General features: G+C 38.7%; 1 protein-coding gene across 1 annotated transcript in view; it reads left to right on the top strand.

Moving 5' to 3' along the window:
* The window catches only part of KIF5C (kinesin family member 5C), a 92174-nt gene that overhangs the window by 40142 nt on the left and 29460 nt on the right, over positions 1–22572 (top strand). The window contains exons 5-13 of the mRNA XM_062578456.1: positions 18–66; positions 897–952; positions 1854–1941; positions 3899–4023; positions 5421–5525; positions 5879–6027; positions 13046–13194; positions 15627–15802; positions 18615–18683. Of these exons, the coding sequence (XP_062434440.1) occupies positions 18–66; positions 897–952; positions 1854–1941; positions 3899–4023; positions 5421–5525; positions 5879–6027; positions 13046–13194; positions 15627–15802; positions 18615–18683 (966 nt within the window). The remainder of the gene's footprint in view (positions 1–17; positions 67–896; positions 953–1853; positions 1942–3898; positions 4024–5420; positions 5526–5878; positions 6028–13045; positions 13195–15626; positions 15803–18614; positions 18684–22572) is intronic.

Raw genomic sequence — 22572 nt, 5'->3', positions numbered from 1 at the left:
CATTTATGATTAATTAGGTTTCCTACTTTGAGATTTATTTGGACAAAATAAGGGACCTACTTGATGGTAAGTTTTTTCATTTCTTTTACTTAAGTGACTAAGTGGTTTTGCGTTTGTAGTGATTTACACTAGGGATTTAAATTTAAGCTATTTGACTGAGTTTACCAAAGAAAATTTTGCGTTTTAAGTCGTATGATTCTCTGGCTCTTGTGCACCTACTTCTATGATGCTTGATCATAAGATTAGTGAGTATAGAGTTTTTTTACAGAATGGGCTGAATCATATAAACCACCACGGAATTTTAGTGCACCCTGCATGTGTGAGCCTCATTGGTGATGCATATTCTTATGGTGAAATTATAACTGAAAATAAGAAATGCAATGTTTTGTTAAAGTTTTTGGTTAAATTTAGAGTATGTTCAGCTCAAGTTTATTTTTGCTTTACTTTTGCTAGATAGTTACTTGAGCGTTGTCTCTATTTTACCAATTGTGTGTCTATGCATGCTTACTGTATGTTGCAGAAAGCAATTTGTGCTTGTTGATTCAGTCTGAAGTGAGAAATACGTACTAACAGTAACATAAAAAAGTAATGTGCATTGGAGTGGTTTGAGTCCTTGTTCTTCTGTACCTTTTGAAATTCTTACAGACCAATTTGGGTTTCTTTAAAGCAGTATTTAACTTACTGATCTCAGCATTAAACAAAATCTCTGTGCTGTAAGGTTTCTTTAAAGAAAAAAATCATGGTTTCTGTTATGTAAATTTGTATACATAAAAAGTGTAGTCACTTCCCACTCCTTATAAGTTACAAATTTAATACATTCAGATTATCTGTCATGCCTGTAGTTGACACATTTTTACTTGTGGAATATTTATAATGAACTGCATCTTTCTTCCTAGTGTCAAAAACGAACCTTGCTGTACATGAAGATAAAAACAGAGTTCCATATGTTAAGGTACAAGAGAACTTTGATGCTTGTTTTCTGTTCTTTCTCAGATAACCAATATAGGCATTTATATGCAGCTCTCTGTTTGTATCCTGATGTGTTTGAGGTGATTCATCTCAAGCATTCAAAGTCTTGGATGTTGAAGTAATATTAATCCCTGAATTTAGAGTTTCTTGAAATATTAATGGGTTTGAATCATTTATGTTTGCTTTATTTTCCTGACTTGAAACACTTTTGTTATAAAGGTGTTAAGATTTAAGTATTCATATTTCTATTTCATGTTGGTTATGAAAGAGAACATCTTGAAGGATTTTTTTCTTTAATATTATGTTGCGTAGATGCTGTGATCTTACAACATTTTAGAACAGATTTGTTGGGTTAGGAATATGTCAGTTGTTTTATAGCTTCCTGTGCCTTCACTTAGATTGTACATGTAAATGTGAATTGTACTTGTGAACATATGTGACCTTTAATACACATATAATATTGTTTTGTGTATTCTGATTCTCAGGAGAGGGGAAAAAAAATTCCCGTGGTAATACCGTGTTAGAGAAGGAGGACAGTGCGTCTTGTCCTTTAGATTGAGCGAGAAGAACTAATCTGATTATGTTATCTAATCCAAATTAGTAGTCTGAATATATAGTCTTATTCCATGTGTTCAAGTAGTGACACTTGCTTCCACTGCGTATTTGGATTTGACTGACTCCTTCACCCTGTGAAAGAAAACGTTCTCTTGGGTTATCTCAGCAAGTCCTGCTGAAGTTGATACAAAGGCATGTTTTGACCCACTGCCTTACTAAAATTCATATTAGAGGTTACTTCTTTTTTTATTTGTCAGCACTAAATGTTATTCTTGATGGCTTTTGGAGTAGTAGTACACTTACTAACCTTTTCTGTGTTCAATTTTTAGGGATGTACAGAAAGATTTGTATCTAGTCCTGAAGAGGTTTTGGATGTCATTGATGAAGGAAAAGCTAACCGTCATGTAGCTGTTACAAGTAAGTAATCTAAGGAAGCTTTTCTGTCTACTAAGCACTGGTTATTGTTGCTTTGTAATGGTGTATTGATTATTAGCATTCACAAAGTACATAAAATTAGTGCACCATTAGATCTTTCACTCAAGTATATTAACACTAAAAAATGACTAGAACTATATTTATTTTGCAGCAGCTTCACAGCATACAGAAACATTCGTTGAGTTTCATCTTCGAGAACATCCAAATTTAACATGTGCCACTAGATATAAAAAGTCCATTTCTGTTGTTACGCATAGATCCTGAAAAAATATGTATAACCAAACGTGTATACACACACGTACATATGTATGTATATTAACATTCTTTTCTGTGCTATACGTCAAGAGTTCTGAGGAGTTCATTGGTCAAAGTGGCAAGCAAAGATTGCAGAGAAATTACTTTTATTCCAGAACGAAATCCTGTTCTTTGCTATTGTCATACTCCGCCTGTATATCTCTTGTGACTTATCCCAGTGAGGCAGTGGCTTGGGCTGAGCTCCAGTGATGGCAAAACAAACAAATCTTTCTATGTAAATAAAAATCACTTCAGCCTGTGTCAAACTTGTGTATAGCCTAGCTAGCTCTATGATGATAAAAAAGGGCAGATGTCTTTGGCCTTTTGCCCAGTTTATATTGCAAGATGTATTTGATCTAAGCAGTGAGCTTAGCAGAAGCTCAACTTGAAAAGAAAAGAACGAAAAACCCCACAAAATTTGAGTTTGATGATGCACTTGGTAACTCCTTTCTCTTTTCTCTAGTTTTTTACTTTGATAAATACCACGTTGTTTCGGTTTTTCCTTGCCTTTCTTACCATATTAATAGAAATGCAGTCTCTCTTTTCCTGGGTAAGGTTTACTCCTTTGGGTTTTGCTATTGTCCTTAACAAAAAGAATCCAAATCTGTCTCTTGGTGTGGTGTTTATCTGCTGCATTTGACACACACAAGTTCAGACAGAAGTTCGTCAGAGAATGTGCTCTACCAAGACTGAAATTGAGGAGTGGCAAAAAGCAAATTTGGAAGTGCAACAGAAAAACTGAGTTTGGAGATAGAGGAGAAAAGGGGAGTTGAGACTGTGGATTGGGAAGGATGGCAGTGGGTCTATGGTAACTGAGAAAACAGAACAGAGGAAATGGAGGAAAAGCTGTTTTCCCGGTTCTTAATGTTTTTTTCTCTTTGCTGCTTTTTGAAGCTTTAAGCATAGTATGGTTACCACTGAATTTAGAATTTTCTGAGCTGCAGAACACTGCAGCTGCCTGTGTTCTACCTGCCATGTGGGTGAAGGAGGAATTTTTGTTTGTTTGTTTTAACTTACAGAAGCAATAAAAATCACTCTGAAATTCTAATTAAAATCGTATGTTTTTGATGAAAACATTTCCTAAATTTTGGGGAAAAAATCAGTCTCAGTCCAGGATGATGAAATTAATTGCTAATTGTAGGTCTGCATTCTAAATAGCCTCTGTTATATCATAGATGCATTTTCTGTGCAGTGTATCCTTATTAGCAAGTACAAAAGGAGAGAACCTTTATTTTTGCTTGTACCCATGAAATGGCATTTCATTACACTTAATGTTCTTTCCCCTGCCCCTCCTCCCTCTTCTCTCCCCATAATTTCTAGTTAAATTATTAGTCATTTTATTTTCCTTCGGGGAGAAGGAGGAAAAAAAAATCCCAAAACACAATTTAAAAGCTTTTTTCCAAGGCTGTCATTTAACATGAATCTAGTTAAATTGCTCATGTCAGGAAAACGTAAGAGCACATTCTGTAGTGTGCAAGTGTTAGTTGCTGCTCTTGGTGTGGACTCTGCTCTCAGTACAGTTGTACTTATAGGTGAACTCCTTTATTTTTGAGTTCATTAGTCTTCGGCTTGTTAGAATGAAGTAATTTCTTGGCAAATTTAAAAAGTATTTAAACAAAACATTTAAAATGTGATTGCTCTGTAGATATGAATGAACACAGCTCTAGAAGCCACAGTATCTTCCTCATTAATATTAAACAAGAAAATGTGGAAACTGAGAAGAAACTCAGTGGAAAGCTTTACCTGGTAGACTTGGCTGGAAGTGAGAAGGTAATCTTTCTTTTTTCCTAAGCTGTGCTCGGAGATATTAGTGGGGTCACTACACTGAAAATGCAAGTGTGTGTGTCACTGTAAAACTACGCTAAGTATAGTTACAGAAATTTTACAGAAGTCTTGAGTGTTATCATTGGTATGCCTTTTTCTCCAACTCATTTAAAAAACAGAACACCCCAAAAAACAGATCAGAAATGTTTGTGAATTGCAAAACCATGATCTGTAATATCATGAAGTGGGTTGAACTAGCATACTTTCATATAACTGTTCAGTTATACAGCTGAGGTCTACCTGAAGCCCCTGAATAACTCTCTCAGTTGTAGTGACTATTTCTGCTTGCCATTATGGAAAAATACTAACCAGAAAATAATTTGTATCTGTTTATCACAAAAGTGATTCACCTTTCAGAAATGCTCGCTGAGGTGTGGTAGTTAAGTCACTGGTAGAATGTGGAAGCCATTCACGACTGTAATTAATCATATTCATTTTCAATATTAAATGGTAAATTAAAAACTGTTAGTAATGTTTAGAAGATAATACCTAGTCAGATTCTGTTCTTCACTGAAACTTGCACTTTTGCAATTCATTATGTTGGCTTGGCTATTCCGCTGAAAACCCAAAATAAGGATTTCGTTGGTAGATTGTTTTCTTAAAACGTACAGTCATTTTGCCTTTTGTATCATAAGTCAGTCGTTTTTAGAGGAAAGCGTAAAAGTCTAGTTGCAACGTAAAGAAAACTATTTGGCTTTGTCCTATACTTCTGTATAAACCCTACCACCCCTCCTTTCCCCAAGTGGCTGGAGAGAGTGAGAAGGGAGAGAAAAGGTTATTGTCTTCACTGCTGTCTAAAGGAGCATTCTTCGCAGGACACTAAGCCTCTGAACTGGGTGCTTTGGAGTCCAGTTTGTGGACCAGCAAACCTTGCATTCAGTATGAGTAAGATCATGCTTTTTCTGTCCTGACATTCTTGGTCCATGCAAGCAAATACAACGACAAAATACTTGTTTGGTGGCATATACTGTGCCACTGAGCATGCCCTGAAGATATTTGCAAATAATATCGTTTGCAAGTTCCTTGTCTATGTGGACAATCTGGTTTTGAAAGTGGCTTTCAGGTGTCCTCACAAGAGAGCACAGACTTAACAGCTTTTTCTCTAGTGAAGTAAAGGCATGTAGATGAACTTGCTCTGAAACTGGAAGAAAGTCAGAAATATTGCAGCCTTCCATTAACAAAAAGGTGCATATTAAAAACTCACTCTTCGTATTGAGGTTACGTTTGTTTTGTTTATTCTCCAAGACTGTTAATTGTTGTGCTATCTCCATTTGCATTATAACTGCATTTGTACAGGATCTTGCTAGTAGCTGAGCCTTATTGTGGTGTATTCTCTTTGGTAGGTCAGCAAAACTGGAGCAGAGGGGGCTGTTCTTGATGAAGCTAAAAATATCAATAAGTCTTTGTCTGCATTAGGCAATGTGATATCTGCCTTGGCAGAAGGAACTGTAAGTAATCCTGTTTTGTACTGTTTAAGAATGACTTCTTATTTATCTGTTTCTTTGCCATGTGCATAAGAAATAAACCAGCATTCCAATTCAGGAAGGAAAAAATACTGGCTTTCCTACCATAAACCAATGACAATTTTGCTACTCTGCTAAATATAAAGAACCAAATTCTCAGTGATTTCACTTGAATGGTTATCCAGTGTGGTACATCTTAGCACAATCAAAACAATTACACTTCAGAATTATATGCTTCAAAATCTATTAAGTCTATCACTGTAGACTTATAATGAGGGAGAACCTTGTATCATAATTTTTATAAATTTGTTCTTGTATCTGATCTGTATTTTGATTAGAAAACCCATGTACCATACCGAGACAGCAAAATGACCCGAATACTTCAGGATTCCCTTGGAGGAAACTGCAGAACCACCATTGTTATATGCTGTTCTCCTTCTATTTTCAATGAAGCTGAAACAAAGTCTACACTGATGTTTGGACAGCGGTGAGTCTTAGTCATCACTAAGCTAGATAATTCTTTGTACCCTTCCATATGTTCTGAAAGGTGCATTCTTCTCCTTGAATGCAATCTTAGTGATTATGGTTGCAAAAAAATGTCCTCTCAACTGTTAATTAAGCAAAATGTAGAATGTGAACTTAGTATAATATTGACAGCTGTTAAAGATTGCCATGACAGCTCACAGACATTTTTGATTTTAAGATCTTAACAATATAGGAACAAGTCTTCAGAAGCAAGTAAGGAATATACAAATGTGGAAGTGGTCAGGAAAAAATTTCTCTTGTGTGTGTCTTCAGTGGCAATAGTCACTGAGACACTTGAGAGGTTTGCAAAAATAGGCCTAATATAGGCTAATTTAAATAATTACTGCCTTTGTTGTAATTGAACTCTGATACTTTGGAAAATTACTGCATGTAAAATGCATACATACCTGCATGCATAAATGCATGTATATTCGTAATAGGAAAAAATGCTAATAACCTGTGGTCGTTTTTGAGATATAATTTATTTAATTTTGTACAATACATTAGATATGTCTCTGAAAATGGCTTATGTGTTCTGATGTGTGTGATTTTACACTGAAGCCCACACTATTAAGGAACATTTTATATTGGAAAGTAAAATCATGTGTAAGAGATCAATCTGAGAATCTTTTTTTTTCCTCCCGTCCTCATTTTAGTCCTTAATGAGTCCTTTTCCTTAGTTTTTTAGTGAGATAAGGTGATCCCTTCAGTGCGTACCCAGAAGAGTACACAAAAAACCAGAATGGGCAGTGGGGGACAAATAGATGCAGTTGGGTGCAGTCTCTCTTAATGGACAGTTGTGAGGATTAGGGATGATGCAATAGGTTAAAGCTGGGAGGCAGCTCTACAATGTTTTCCCCATCTGGCATGCCAGAAATGGTATTAACTTGTCTTTAACATCTGCTGGGATTTATGGAAGGTAGGGAAGGACCTACATGCTGCAAGCCATGTAGCTGTAAAAAGCATGAATTTGTCTGATCTCTGCTTGCTATAACATTTTCTTCCCTCGCTGTGCAACCATAAACTACTTCTTTAGAACAAAAGTTTGCAGAGAAAAACTCCCCAAAGGGAACTTTGCAGGTCTCTCCAGTAAGGTTTTATAAGAAAGGGCTATGGAAAGAGGAAATAGTTGCTAACCTAACCAGATTAAGTTAGGTTGCTATGCTTTTTTTTTTAATTCACTTTTTTGTAGTGAGTGAACGTAAGATGAAGTTACTAAAGATGGAAGCTTTTAGTGAAATTCCATATATTGTGTGTCAGAAATTTTGAGTAGATGCAAATATTAAGATGCAATAATTATTAAATACAAGGTGTTGCATAATTCAGAAATCTAATGACTTGTGCAGTTTTGTTGACTGTAACAGCTTAAATGTTTTGATAGCTTATTTTTAAATCTCCACCCTTACAGTTTTCTGATTTCAAGTTGATTTTAGTCAAAGGTAAAGCTTACACCTCTGTAAAACAAAATGACAGTTCCATTGCTGCAGCTAACTAATTCCAGATCAGGCTCCACTGCAGTAAAACAGCTGAAGAGACATTTTATTTTAAATAGATGAGTAGGTGTTGTGTTAGGTTTCAGTCTGCTTGGAGTTGTGCTGAACTGTCTCTGTGTCTGCAGGTACAGTTTGAAATGAAATGTAAGCAATGAAATGTAGCAGTTTAGATTAAGGGGGTTGAAAGGTAATGTGGGTTGCTTTTTGGATTTTTTTGTTTTGTTGAGGGCAGGTTGTAATCTCTGGAGTCAAGAAGGGGTTTGCCCTCTGCTTTCCACAGGATAATCACAGTGGGAACTCGTATGCATATGTGCTAAAGGAAGTGTCCAATTTCCATGTTACTTCAGTCTACATTTCTTTTGGCTTCATTCATTCTTCAGTAATCAGCCTTTCAGCTTCTGTTTGGAAGGCAAATCAATTTTGTAACTGACTCAGCACATCCTGGCTGGCAGAGCTTTGACGGATGTGGCATAATTGATGAGAACAGCAGAGTGAATTTATTTGCAATCCATGAAACTAGAAACAACTGAGTTGCTTGCTAAAAATAGTTAATACCTTTCTAAGAGGAGGAATGTTTTTATCCTTTTTTTTTAATCTGTAAAACATTCCTTGTGGGGACCAGGATGTCAGCTGAAAGAATTGGGAGAATAGCTAAGTACTTTGTGAGCATGCTTGTGGTGTGTTGCTGGGTGTTTATTTGCTTATGAGCTGTGGAACTGTCCTCATGGAAAGCATTTAATTGTAAGGAATGAACTACTAGTGAGGCCTATTACTGTATTAGGCCTGCAGAGCAGCACACAACCTTTACATATGTAATGATTGTGAATATTTTAAAAATCATTAAAATCTACAGTCTAAATCATTTTACAGGCTCTTGTGATATTTCATTTTTCTAATGTGACTGTATTAAAGGCTGACATAACATATAGGGTGGGGGGTGTGTGTGTATGTCTTTTTCCCCCTATTAATAAAGAAATGTCATCATTAAAATAAGTGCCAGGAATAAAATTCCTCCTCATAGACCCACCAAGGCTAATAAATATGTGCATGTATTTCTCTCAGTAATGAGTCACTTTCTTCTCTTCCTGTTCCATCTTTTCTTCTATTTCTCTATTGTTTTCTATTTTAGAGCCTTCTGATAGGTACTTCACCTATCACTAGTGTAACGCAGTCAATAAACTTCATCATGTGGCTTTCTCCTTGCACAGTACAGTCAAATGAGCAGAAACTTGAGCTATGTTTCTATTAGAAGAATATGCTAACCATTAGGCATCTGCATATTTTAAGAATATTGTTTGTTTTTAATTCTTCTAAAGTAATAGAACTCTAGCTTGCCACATAGTGCAAATTACCAGAGCAGAATTTGGAGTATGAGGCGCAGCTATGGCAGAGCTTTCTTGCTGACATGAGAACTTCAGCATTTTTAGTAATTGGTCATACTTAAAGTATATTTTAGAATCAATAAGTGGGACCATGAAGAAAATAACTTAAGATCATCTGTCCTCCCCAAAGAACTGTTAGCCACTATATCTGTAGCTGATTGCTAAGGGTAGGTTTTTTTTTTTTTTTTTTTTTTTTTTTTCCTCATGGGCATTTCAGCCTGCACACTTTATGAACTGGTAGTAGGTTTGTTTGTTATTCTGCTACTTAGCCTGTTTTATTTGATAACATTGGATTTGTTTGGAGGGGCTCGGTGTTTGAGCAGTTAAGGGCAAAGATCCAAAGCTTTCTTAATTTGTATTGACTCCTTTTTTTTTTTTTTTTTTTTTTTTGTGGATTTGTTAGAGTAGATGCTATTCATTTTTCTTCTGCTTGCTTTGCATTTTCTAATGCAATCTTTTAGGTTCTGTCGCAACTAAGCAGTTTCACAATAAGAAAATGATAGTTGTTACCACTAGAAGGATTTAAATTTTATGGTTTTGCCTAGAGATGCAGTGACTAGTGAATGTGCGTACGGTGGTACAGATGCAAGTCCAAGCTTTGTTCTTGCTGACAGTCCTCCTCAGCCAAGCAGTAACCCAGTCAGCCAGGTATGCGGTGGAGAGAGTGACAAAGAACCAGCTTCAAGGCTCACCACAGCACTCCCTAACTGGCTGTAGATGGTGGTGTGTTTTTAGCCCTGTTAGCACTGTGACTTTTCTAAAGTAGCAACCTGAGACTGATTCAATTGTGATTTTAGGTTTATAATCAAGCTGATTTTTACTGAAGCACTCGGGACCTTTAAATCACAGAGTCACAGAATAGTTGGCAGGGACCTCTGGAGATCGTTTAGTCCGAACCCCCTGCTCAAGCAGGGTCACCTACAGCACGGTTCCAAGGATCATGTCCAGGCACCTTTTGAATATTTCCAAGGAATAAGAATTCACAACCTCAGAGTAACCCATTCCAGTGCTCTGGCACCCTCACAGTAAAGCAGCTTTTCCTCATGTTCAGGCAGAGCTGTTTGTTTTCAGTGAAGCCTGGGGATAGGATGAGACACAACAGGCACAAACTGAAACAGTCTGGTCCCATCCTCTTTGCACCCTCCCCTCAGATACTTAGACACATTGATAAGATCCCCCCTGAGCCTTCTCTACTCCAGGCTAAGCAGGCCCGGCTCTCACAGCCTTTCCTCGTAGGAGAGATGCTCCAGTCCCAGAATCATCTTTGTAGTCCTCTGCTGCTGGACTCTCTCCAGTAGCTCCATGTCTTTCTTGTGATGGGGAGCCCAGGACTGGACACCTTACTCCAGATGCAGCCTCACTAGGGCTGAGTCTCTTCCTAACGCACCCCAGGATATTGTTGGCCTTCCTGGCCTCAAAGCCACGTTGCTGGCCCATGGTCAACCTGCAGTACACCAGGTCCCTCTCAGCAGAGCTGCTTTACAGCAGGTCAGCCCCTAGCCTGTACTGGTGCATGGGGTTATTCCTCCTTCAGTGCAGGACCCTGCACTTGCCCTTGTTGAACCTCATGAGGTTCCTCTCTGCCCATCTCTCCAGTATGTCCAGGTCCCTCTGAATGGCAGAACAGCCCTCTGGTGTATCAGCCACTCCTCCCAGCTTGGTAACTTCAGCAAACTTGCTGAGGAGGCCCTCATCGAGGTCATTGATGAAGAGGTTGAACAAGATTGGAGCCAGTATTGACCCCCCCCCCTCTCCCTCCCCCCGGGGACACTGTTGTCTGCAAGCCTCTGACTAGACTTTGAGCACAGTGCTCTGAGCTCTGCATTTCAGTCAGTTCTCAGTCCATCTCACTGTGCACTCATTTAGATCCCACTTCCTGAGTTTACCTATGAGGATGTTATGGGAGACAGTGCAGGAAGCCCTCCCGAGGTCAAGGTGGAACACAACCACTGCTCTCCTCTCATCTACCTAGCTAGTCGGCCCATCACAGAAGGCGAACGAATTGGTTAAGCATGATAAGATGGCATCCCAGATAAGCTGTTCCATCACCTTTCCAGAGATGGCAGTGAGGCTGACTGGCCTGTTATTTCCTGGGTCCTCCTTCTTGCTGTTTTTGGAGATGAGTGACACTTGCTTTGAGAGTGACTTCCACCAGCTCCGTCAGCACTCATGGGTGCATCCAATCAGAGCCCTGAGTAGCAGTACTCCAACTGTCACAGCATTTCTGATGATGACCTAAAAATGGAAATTTTGGAATGGAAAGGGAGGTGTGTAGGAGAAAGCATTCATCATATACGTGTACTGGCAATTTTGAGTCAGTAATGCTTTTTGGAAGCGTTGAGATACAGAGGAAGAATTCTAGCTGAGATGCAAAGTCTTTGTTCCTTCTGTTCGTTTGTTTAATTTTGGTTTCCACAGACTATCCTCTTGAGACATTATTCTTGGCATCCAAACCACAGTGCCATTTCCTTCATTTACATTCTGACTTGTTCAAATTTCGCCTGAAAACTTACCTGAATTCCATATTTTTGTGTTACTATGTACAGTTTTATTTTTTATCATCAAAAGCAGTAGATAGCTTGAAGTGTAAATCTGTTACTGACAGTACAGCTCCCCTTGTTTAGGGGAAGAGGGACCAAGAACAGCTAAAGGGAGGATTTTCAGACTGCTGAGATACTATGGTTGTCTAACTTTGTAGAGAATTAAGGTAAGAGGTCTCTAGCTGCCATAGGTTTCCTGGTCAGAATGACATTGTAACTTACAAATTGGATTACATGCATTTTGGATTAAGTTTACATTTTACTTTTAAGTAGCTATAAATATTGGTGATTAGTAAAGCAGAACACACAGAATGTGTTCTTGAACACAATACATGGAGAACCTGTAACTGCATGCTAAGATCTTGAATTTTTCTGGCTTGTAAACTGTGGAAGGCTCCTGCCTCTGTTCTAGACTTCTTCTTTGTGGCACCAGTCTCCTGTGCCAGTCTGTCATGCACTTTACTGCTCTGTATATTCATTCCCTTCCTTGCATACTGCAGAGCAGCGCTTTCTTGCATCTCCAAGATAGACCATAGATAATACTGCTTTCTCATAGACGTTTGGTTGCCAGCAGCAGAGGCATGACAGAGTCCCTTATGGAATATCCTCCTTTATTTTGAAGGTCTTGGATGTGAGAGAAGGTTCAAACCTTTCCTGATGTAGGTTAAACATGAAGGAATTCAAGACTGACCTTTAACTTCCCCCTACCATGTAGAAGGTCTCCAACTCCTCCCAAGGATGCAGGCTGGCGTTTAAAAAATTTTTCTCATTTCTTAGTGGCAGAGGTAGTAGCATTTAGGCCTTCTAGCAGCATAATCTGGTCTCCTTGTTCTCTGCCTTTTGTGGAACTGAGACTTGTTCTGAAAAAAATCATAAAGTTTAGAAAAGCCAAGGAGCCATTGCAGAGCATACAAACACAGGCCACTGCCTGCTTGTTCTGCCTAGGCCCCATGGTTAGATGTAAATCTGTGTAGTTGCACCGATGGTGGTTCTTTTTCCTTTCTCTCCACCCGCAAAGATGTATTTGAAAGTGCTGTTTGGCGTTCCTGAAGGATAGGGTTCTATCCCTCAGCTTCACTGTATTGGCATGCTCCCTGCTGTAACGTGTGAAATACAGCTTAAGTTTTGTTGATAGAACTTAAGGAATGGTTTTAATGGAGTTAGCCTGTGGCCAGACACTTGTATGCCATAGTGTGCAATGAGTCCTAGGCCAGGGGAAGCTGAAAGAGATGACAGGTTATTCAGCGGAAAAATTATGACAAGAATTGTTCTTGCCTTAAATCTAAAAACAATTTCCAGAGCTGCTGCTCTGCTAAAAAATCTCAAGCAGCAGAGTGATTCCTGACTGGCTGCTGGATTTTGATATAGAAAGAGCATTTTAGGCTTGAAGGCCTAAATACTGCTGAGGTTTTGAGAGCAAATTGGATTGTGACATTCCACTTTCGAAAATAAATTGCAAACTTTTATTCGTTTAGCTTTGTGTTACTGAAAAACTTCTGAATCCCTACTGCTGTATTGAGATAAAAGCTGCAAAACAACTGATAGCTTTTATTTTTGTTACACAGAGCTAAGACTATTAAGAACACAGTCTCTGTGAATCTGGAGCTGACAGCAGAAGAATGGAAGAAAAAGTATGAGAAAGAAAAAGACAAAAACAAAAGTCTAAAGAATGTTATTCAGCATCTAGAGCTGGAACTGAACAGGTGGAGAAATGGTAGGTACTGTAAAATGCAATGCGTGTATGTCTTGGTATTAGAGAGTACCCAGACAAGATACTGTATTGCAAGACCACGTAGTAATCACATGGGTAGCAAGTTTGACCTCTGATGTGATAATCTTTGGGTACCTAGTCAAAAATTGTGTTGGACAGATAAGTCTGTTTTTAAACATTGTGGGTGAATTCTCTACTGTGCATGCTTAAGAGGTAACAACTAACCTTTCTAAGAGCAAAAAACTATTCCCTTCTTTCAGCTAATACTCCCTGCCTTGCTTTACTTGCCTTTCATGTTAGGTAATTACCTAGTGATTGCCTTCTGGTGCCCTTCTCTGGAGACATGGACCACTTTAGCACAGGGAATATTTCTCTTTCAGCATAGTAAAATTGCTATGGAAACAGTCTGTCTGTTGTTGGTTTGTGGAGTGCTGGGAATTTGTAATCCTCTAATGTTCTGTATGTTTCATTGTGTTTACTAGATGTGACTGCTTTAATTTCCTTCCCGTTCTAGAAACATAGCTGTCTTGTTTGTTTGTTTTTTGTTTTTAGAGAAGACCATACAGATTCCTGGTTATATGCTGTACAAACAAGTCTTGTAACATGCTGTCCCTATTGTTTTGTCTAAATACACGTACCTCCTTTTCCCCTCCCTCTGTCCTGTTCTCTTCATTAGTGTTACTAAACATTATATTAAATACATTCAAAATGCTATTGATTTCTTGTCTTAGAAAATAGCATTACCTGGGATAAGAGTATGGCTCTTTCCAAATGAAACTGTAGTGGAAACTGCATCTAGAAAATAATGTACAAAATAAATGCATAGATACTCCATAAGCATAGCTTATTCTATAAACTTAGAAAGTAAAATACAAAATGACTTTGTAGTAGAAACTGGATGTGCCTAGTTCTTGTTAAAGTAGGAGTTCAGCAGACTTGCATTGAAATGCAAAATTTGGCCTGTGTTTTACAGTTAGGTTATTGTTGTCCAAGCATTTGTATCAGACTTAGGCTCCCTGCCTCCCTTCATGTGTACTAGACAGAAACAAAGCTTCTGAGTTAAGCAAAACGCAGCAATGAAATGGCAACTTTAAGATTCTTCTTTGGAGGTTACTGAAACATTCTCCGGGGTGTGAGGAGCACTGCCATGTGTGCAAGTTCCCAAAATCTGAATGAGCCCACCTTTCTTGTTCTGCTCAAGTGCAACAATGAAAAATCAATTTGTTTTTCTCATTAATAATAAAAAAATGACATTAAGCCCCTAGTAGCAGGGCAGAGTATTTTGAATTTAGTACTTTTATAGAGGTGCTGGTACTTGATTTGAAGTTACTGTTTTCATGCTTCAAGCTTGAAAAACTTACCTTCAGTTTGCTGATCATGCTCTTTCATGTCCTGTTTTGTTTTGTTTTCTTTTGCTTTCAGGCCTGAATTAGTCTGCCTTTTTGTTTTCCATATTTGCCCTCTTTACTTGTTTTCCTGCCAGTATGATAAATAGTGCCCACGCAGTTTTGGCAAGAGGAATGGCTAGTTAAACTCTACAGGACAAAAATACAGTAGATTTTCACAGAAATGGGCGCAGGGCGGAGAGGGAGAGGGTGTTTCTGCAGATGGGTGGAACGTAACCTTCCCACACCTTGAACAGTGCGGGAAGTATTCAGCAGCTAAGGTCTCTCGGCAGACTCTAATGAATGTAGATTCAATTTTTGGCATGAGCGGCTTGCCTGTCCCTCCTCACTGAACTGCAACAGACTAGTAATTGCAATGCACTTAAGTTATTGAACAAAATATTCCTCAGAGAAAATTATTGTGAAAGAAAATGTGTAGGGGTAGCATCCTGTTTGGTATGCGTAGGCAACATCTGAAAATTGGTCCATGCTATTTAATTTTAGATGTGAAAAGGTAGGACGTGAGTATTGTTTTAAATGCATCTGTCTGCTTGTTGTTCTAATGCTTTAGCAGCTCGGTATGGGGGAGGGAGAGTTGATAAGGCAGTCTGAAGTCTGGAGAGGAAGGAACATTTGATTGTCTGTGGGATTTAGGTTGAAAGTCTGATTTTTTTCGTCCTTTTTTACACTTACATTAATCCACGGAGCTAATCCATCTCTAAAGCGCTTGAGTGAAAGGGGAGTAATAGGGAGTTCAGTCCTCTTAATGTCAGCTGCTTGAACTGTTGCTACAGTTTGTTTATTTGTTTTTCTAACTGTAGGGGACTGAATGGCCATCTTTCTGTACCTGACTTTGTCACCTTCATTTATGGCAGTTGCCTGCCTGGTACCAGATAGCAGGCCTGTAGCTGAATCACAGTGTCAAACAGACATCCCTTCTTTACTTTTCTGAGTGCCTGTCAGCAACAGCTAAGGTCTGTCCTGGGATGTTCCATGTTTCAGTCTGCTCTGTCTCTTGGATTATAATGACCATGAATTGTGTACCTGCAGGAGAAGCTGTGCCTGAAGACGAACAGATCAGTGCAAAGGATCAGAAGAACCTGGAGCCTTGTGATAACACCCCAATTATTGACAATATAACACCAGTTGTTGCCAGCATCTCAACAGAGGAAAAACAGAAATATGATGAGGAGATTGCCAGTCTCTACAGACAGCTGGATGATAAGGTGCAAACACTTGTTTTAATTTCATTTGCTGTGTGTGAATTGACACCTAAGCCTAAATGAATGGGAGGGTCTCCTATTTTTTTACTAGTATTGTGTCCTGGTTATATGTTTGAGCTGTTCTTCCTTCTCCTCCAGACTGAGTACTCCCTTGAGGGCAAGAGAGGCATCGTCCACAAGGGATTTATGACAGCTCAAGCAGGTTATCAAGACAGTGATGTGGTTTTTGCCAGTGTTACTCTCCTGGTCTGCTGGAAGCTACTGTTCCTGTTGCACAGGCAGCAGCGAGTGAGACGTGGATCTTGATCTGAAACGAAGTGGCTAAAGTTAAGATCCTGTTTCACCAGGATCTTCTTCTGTCTCTGAGGATTGTTGAACCCTCCTAGAGAGACCAAACAGATAGCTGATAGCAGCAGTGCCTTAAAATGAGTGCAGTATAGCTGGGCCTCTGTCCTTGAAAAGTGGTCTCATCTAATATCTAAACTTTGCATTACCTACATAGCTGTCAGGAACGTTTTGAAGATGTATCAGAGAGAAATTTCCAGTCTCTAAGTGCTTATATAAGATTTTTGCATGAGGAGCTTGCCCTTCAACCCTGTAACAGCTTCATACCATCCAGTGTAGGGTGCTTTACTCACAGAGTTTGTATGGGAGTCTCAGATTTTGGGTAGCTGTATCTCTTGAGCCCCATAGAGTTGGAAATGCCCCAAAATTCTAGTAATTCAAAATACTACTACTGCATAAAGTTGGATATTGTCCAGCCACATCAGTTACCTGCTTCTGTTCCCTCTGCAGGTATAGTTTATTAGCATTCTCCCTGAAATCAGTGGCAAGTTCCCCTTTCAGGGTCTGATGCAGACTTTTAAACCCTTTCTTAAGTCATTTTTTAAATACCATACCTGCATAGCTAACTGTCATGTTATCTTTATAAGTTATAAGGGGGGGGGAGGGAAACTCTGTCTTAATATTCATTGTATCTCAGAATTTTAAGGAAAAAATATAAACTGTCTTTTGGGTCTCTTCTGTTCATTCTGTTCTAGCAGTGAACACTGTCTAGAGTCCAGATGTCTTAGACACAAGTAGGCTTTTTTGATTAGTACGACTTGAAATATATCATTGGCACTTACAAAAAAGCTATAATCAGTAAGTGTATCAAACACTTGTCATTAATAGCCTTGGCTTGTGTTAAGGTAAAATGTGACAAAAAGATGTGTACAAAAACTTTAACAATAAATTCATGGATGAGAACAGCTTAAAAAGGCTATCTAGCAATAGCTTTAATCTTAAACCTTTTTTAATTGTCAATTCTAGTTTGCAGGAAAATACCAGATGGAGCCTACTTGTATGATAATAGTTGAAGTTTCTTAATAACGTGGGGTGGGGTGGTGGGTAGTTGTGGTAAGTTGTCTGTGTAAGTAAGTCTGACTGCAAATGCAGAAAGCAATATCTGTATCTCGGTATATCGATGGCAATCAAAATAACAGTTGAGCTCTTAAAGAAAATTACAGCTTTTGCCTAATGGAGAACATGTTCCCTGTAGCTCACAGTACCTTCTAGCTGTTGATGTAAATAAAAAAGGGTCAGTCATTCTTTCACTTGCCCTGTCAAAAGTAGCAAAGCCTATCCTGTTATTGGAGGAACTCACAGCACATTTGAGTTTTACCCCAGAAGACACAAGAACCATAATTTGGTACATTACTGTAGTACTATAGGAAATTAGAAGGTGTTTGATCTCCGTGGTACAAGCACAAGATTCTACCTTTTTACCGTGTGGCCCATTCTTTCGCTGTATTTGGCACTATTGTAATATTAGCAAGCAGTTCAATGTATTCTGCTTGATAGCTAGCTTTGGTATGAGAAATCAATCTACTTGCCAGTGAAATAAAATGTCATTTGGCTCTGATAGGATGTGAAAGCAACCACTTAGCTTCTGTGAGCTTTTTTGAGAGAAGGATATTTTTCTCTAAAAGAGCAGAGGAGGTTGACTTTGTCAGTTGTTGCACTTGGTATGCCTCCTGCGCCTTTTCAGAGGAAGGATTCATACAGTGGAGTACGTGGTTTCACTTCTGTAGTTAATAACAGTTCTTAACCCTGAGGATGTTGTCTTAACTATGAAGTTGAAATACCAATAAAATTGAATATTTGGATATATGTTACCAGGCCATATTTCCATCATGGTCTTTGACAGAGGAGGAAGGATATAACAGATGAGGTGCCCAAGTTTTATGCTTGGTTTTCAGCTTCCTCTTTCATTAATGCAGTTTAGAGCTGGCCATAGTTTTTTAATTAGTAAGCTGGTTTCTGATCATCTGTCTTCTGTTGAAATTAAAGGCCAGAGTTTGTGTGTAAACATACATAAATAATTACTGTTACATATTTTTGAAGTTAAACAGCTATAGTGAAGCATTGGACAGATCATTCCCTATAAGAGTAATTTCACCCTTCTGGTACTGTTGTTATCAAGGTTTTGGAACTCAATATGAAAAGGGAAAGACTGGATGTACACATACATCAGAAAAGTCATCTGAACTTTTACAAGTTATAAGATTCAATTATTACCACTTAGTGTCTTATATACGGCCTGGGGTGCATCTGCTTAGCTGTACCCTGCGGACAGCTGGTCATGTATGCATTGCTTTTACTATGTAGCTCTGTGCACGCGTGTGGTTTCTTCCTCCCTCCCCACTTTACCACTCAAACTTGGGCAAGTTGTGCTGTGGCATTATACTTGCTCACTTTTCTGGAAAGGGGAAATAAGTGTTCAAAGCAGAACTATGAGAAGAAACTAAAACCACCCTACCTTATTTCATTGCAGGATGATGAAATCAACCAGCAGAGCCAGTTGGCTGAGAAACTGAAACAACAAATGTTGGATCAAGAAGAGGTAAAAAGAAGGGGGAAAAAAAAGATCTGTGTTTTGCTTACAGAACTCTTATTTTGTGATTATGTAATAGTTGTTGGCTATCTATGGTTGTATTAATTGGCTAAATCTCAGTTGCGAAGAGCAACCTGTGTGGCAGGTAGGTTTGAACTTAAAATTTGATGTGATCTCTCAAGAGTACTAGGCCTTGATAACTCATTGTATTTGCTGAGAAGTAAAGCTGGAGATGAGATACCAAGGAGTTTGGCCAGTATTTTTCACACACACAAAAAAGTGTTTCAGTATGCCTATATCCTCAGAGGTACTTGGGTTCTGTGGATCTGTACTACTAGTACTAGTTAATAGGCTTCCTAATTTGACAGTATAAAAAATACTGCTTATAAGAAGTTACCAGTGTCCATCATTTTGATTTTGCTATGGGTAATTAAAGAAAATATTATCAAAAGAAATCTGTGAGATTGAAAAATGACATACTGGTGCTGCCACAGATTTGCTCTAAAGTCTTGGATTACTCAGTTTAATTATTTCACTGCTTCTATCCATAAAGGGGATATTTTTGCCTTTCTTTTTCTTTTTTTCTTTTTTTTTTTTTTTTTAAGATGGAGAAAATGATCATTCCACTTGCAAATAAGGGAATGACTTGACTATCATTTGTTTGTGAAGATTTTGAAGACACAAAATATGGTAGAAGTGCTAAATTGCTGAGTTCCCCAAATTGTGCTGTGATATTTCTTAGAAGAAGATTTTATGTTGTTTGTTAACCTGGGAAATACCAGAGGAGAAAATTTCAGACCAAAAATATAATCCTGGTGTGGGAGTTTACTTTTCATTAGTGTTCCAGAATATTGGTTTCTTTAGCATGAAAAAATGATTCTTTAAAAGAATACCGGTCCCAGTCCTAGTGCCTGGGACAGTGTGCTCACTTGTGGCTTTTTTTTTTTTTTTTTTTTTGTTATTTTTGGGGGGGTGTGTGTGCGTGCATGTGTTTAAAAAACACTGTTGTAATTGAAAAACTAATATGAAAAATGATTTGGTGTCTAATTCCTCCACTGAGGATGATCAGCTTTATTTTTCTCCTTGGTTAAGTTCTTACTCACTTAGGATAAAGTTGTTCTAATTACTCTCCATACATGTTAGCGTTTTCATGTCCATTAGTATACAAATGTGTCATAGCATTGTAATGCACAAAATATCATTATGCATTCTCAGCCATGTTTTTTTGATGTGTTATTTAGGCTATCTCACTTCTCATATCTTTTCTGTATTGGTGTTCTGATCTGAATCACTTCTTTCCCTCACTTTTTTTTTAATTTTGTCTAATTCTTTTGGAGTATCTGTTGGTGAGGCTTTTTGAGGGGAGAGTGTGGTTTTAATCGTATTTGGGAGCGTGCAGTATGCTAGCTGATTCCCATCTCCCTGGTGTTCCATGCTCAGTGCTTTCGCTGGCCTCTACGCCTTGCCTTACTGAGCACTTTCCCCATTTTGCGCGTGGTCTAGCTTTGCAGTCTGACTGAGCTCTCCGAAGCTAGTGCTATATCACTTGCCCAGAAGGTTTACTGGTTCATCTGATAACCTTACCTAGCTGTTACCTCTGAAAGCTAGTGCAGTGTTCTTATTTTCTCCCTTTATGGGAATTGAATTAAATTTTTCAAGGTGGTGTCTTGTGTGTGTGACCACCAGCACTGTAGGAAGGATCTACCTACTCTCTGTTAGAGCTTGTGATTACCTCTGTGGTGCATGTGCTGCGGAGCAGCTGCCTCACTCTGCTTCCCCCTAATTAGCCAGAGTATTTTTTTCTGGTTGGTTAAACTAGCAAATTAACTGTAAATATAAGGCCTGTGACAGATGGCATTGTAGTGCTGATGTTGGTGTCTTGATACCTTTTTCACTACTGGCTGTTCTTAACCCGTGTGTTGCAGGGGGAATTCTGAGTCTTCCACGCTTGCTTCTGGCGTGTCTGTGAGCCCTCTGCAGCAAACAGATGCGCGAGGTGCTGCAGCTACTGTCCACCTCCTGGTGCGCCGGAGGCTCGAGTGACTTGTCACACAAAGCGCCTGCGCTTTTGGTGCCTCCACTTCAAGCACTTGTTTTCTAATAAAATCCCATTCTCCCTTTGGTTCTTGTAAGGATTCATGGATCCACTTGCTTCTCAAAAGTGGGGAGCAGGGAGACAGAACATGGGAAACTACTTGGAAACAGCTCTTTGCCCAGGAGTTTGGGGTCAGGTTTAGCTCAGTTGGTTAGAGCGTGGTGCTAATAATGCCAAGGTTGTGGGTTTGATCCCTGTACAGGCCACTCGTTTGGGGGTTGGACTAGATGATCTTCAGAGGTCCCTTCCAACCTTACCACTTCTATGAAAGTATTCTATAAAAGCTTTCAGGGTGGAGGGGTCCTCCCTTTCCCTCCCCCAAACCAACCATCAGCATTAGGTGAAATTCCTGTGTTTAGGATGATCAGTAAAAAGTTATGAAGAGCCTGTACCAAGCCTCTTGGTATGCTTTCCAGCAGTATGTCAACAAGAATCTTCCAGGGAGATGTTTGTGCTCTAGGTGGTATATAACACTTCCCTTTCCTGGAAGTCACAGTAATAGTTACGCAGAAATTTTCCTAAATAAATGTAAATAATATTTCCATCTGTGTTTAGTAGAAAGATTATTTTAAGCTATTTTGTTGTTTAAATATTTACATGCCATCTGGCTTTGGTAATTCAGTAAGGTTTTTTTTGTAACTTGAGTGCACTTCTGAGGCTGAATTATTACCAGCTAGATAAATTTCCCTCACATCTGAATCTTCTCTTTGCTACTTTGGGAATGTGCCAGTGCTCACAAGTTGCTTCCCTTTCCCCATTAGCATTTGGCACCTAAAAGCAGCATCTTCTGATAATCTCTTTTTATGTGATCAATTTTAGATGTTTCTGGTGGGGTTGGGATCTCTCACAACTTCAAGGCTTGGGGAGGAAGAGCTAGTGGGCAGCAAGAGGTCGGATCAGGAAGATTCCACCTGATTGTGGTTTTCATTTTGCTCTTCCTGAAGAAAAGCCCTTCTGTCCAGTCATGCTTTAACTGTTATAGTCACTCCTTTGGTGACTAGTGTTCTTCTGGCTAGTTCAGCGCACATCAGGAGTAGTGACTTTGTTCTGCTGTCTGGGGAGGCTACAGTACAGTAACATTATGCTCATCCATATGTTAGAAGGCTTGGAAATAAGTGAGTTTTTTTGGATGATCATCCAAACTTTGCTTTTAGGCTTACCATTGAGCCTGAGAATCCCTTCTTGTATCTCATGCATACAGTGACTAGGTTTTACATGTTACAGTGTTTAAAAACATAAATCATAAAAAATCAGTAAATCCTGATTTTGTAATTATTCCTATAAGTATAGTAGTGTATAATAAGTTCAGGTAGTACCTTTTATTTATTTTGACATTGTTCACTGGTGTGTGACAGCTGTTGAGTCTATTATCCTGTTAAGAATCTCTTGAATTCTTGAGACTTTTTTCTTTTCCTAGTGTCTTTTATGAAGATAGAATGGCATAAGGGCAAAGCAGAGCACCATCAACTGACCTCTTACAGTCTGCACTGTCATTGAGATTTGAACATCTCCCTTACTAGCATGTAAAGAGTGAATTTAATAACTTTTACAAATTGGAAACAATCACCAATATGTGTGCAGTCTGCATTTTCTTTTTTAGTTAATAACTTGCTTCAGCAAATATGAGCAGACAGTCTGTCTTCAGAACCATATTTTGACTGATAACTTAAAACAATCATCATAGACTTGCTTACAAGATATTTGAGACTGCCTCAAAGAGCCTTTCTACTTGGCTCATCTCGAAATTGTGATTATGAGTTTGGTTTTTTTGCCCTAGCTGCAACATTGAATTCAGGGCAGAAA

Source organism: Rhea pennata, chromosome 6 (genome assembly GCF_028389875.1).
Source record: "Rhea pennata isolate bPtePen1 chromosome 6, bPtePen1.pri, whole genome shotgun sequence".
In the NCBI taxonomy this organism is placed as follows: domain Eukaryota; kingdom Metazoa; phylum Chordata; class Aves; order Rheiformes; family Rheidae; genus Rhea; species Rhea pennata.
Note: the sequence above shows the minus strand (reverse complement) of the source record. Positions and strands in the feature narration are given on the sequence as shown.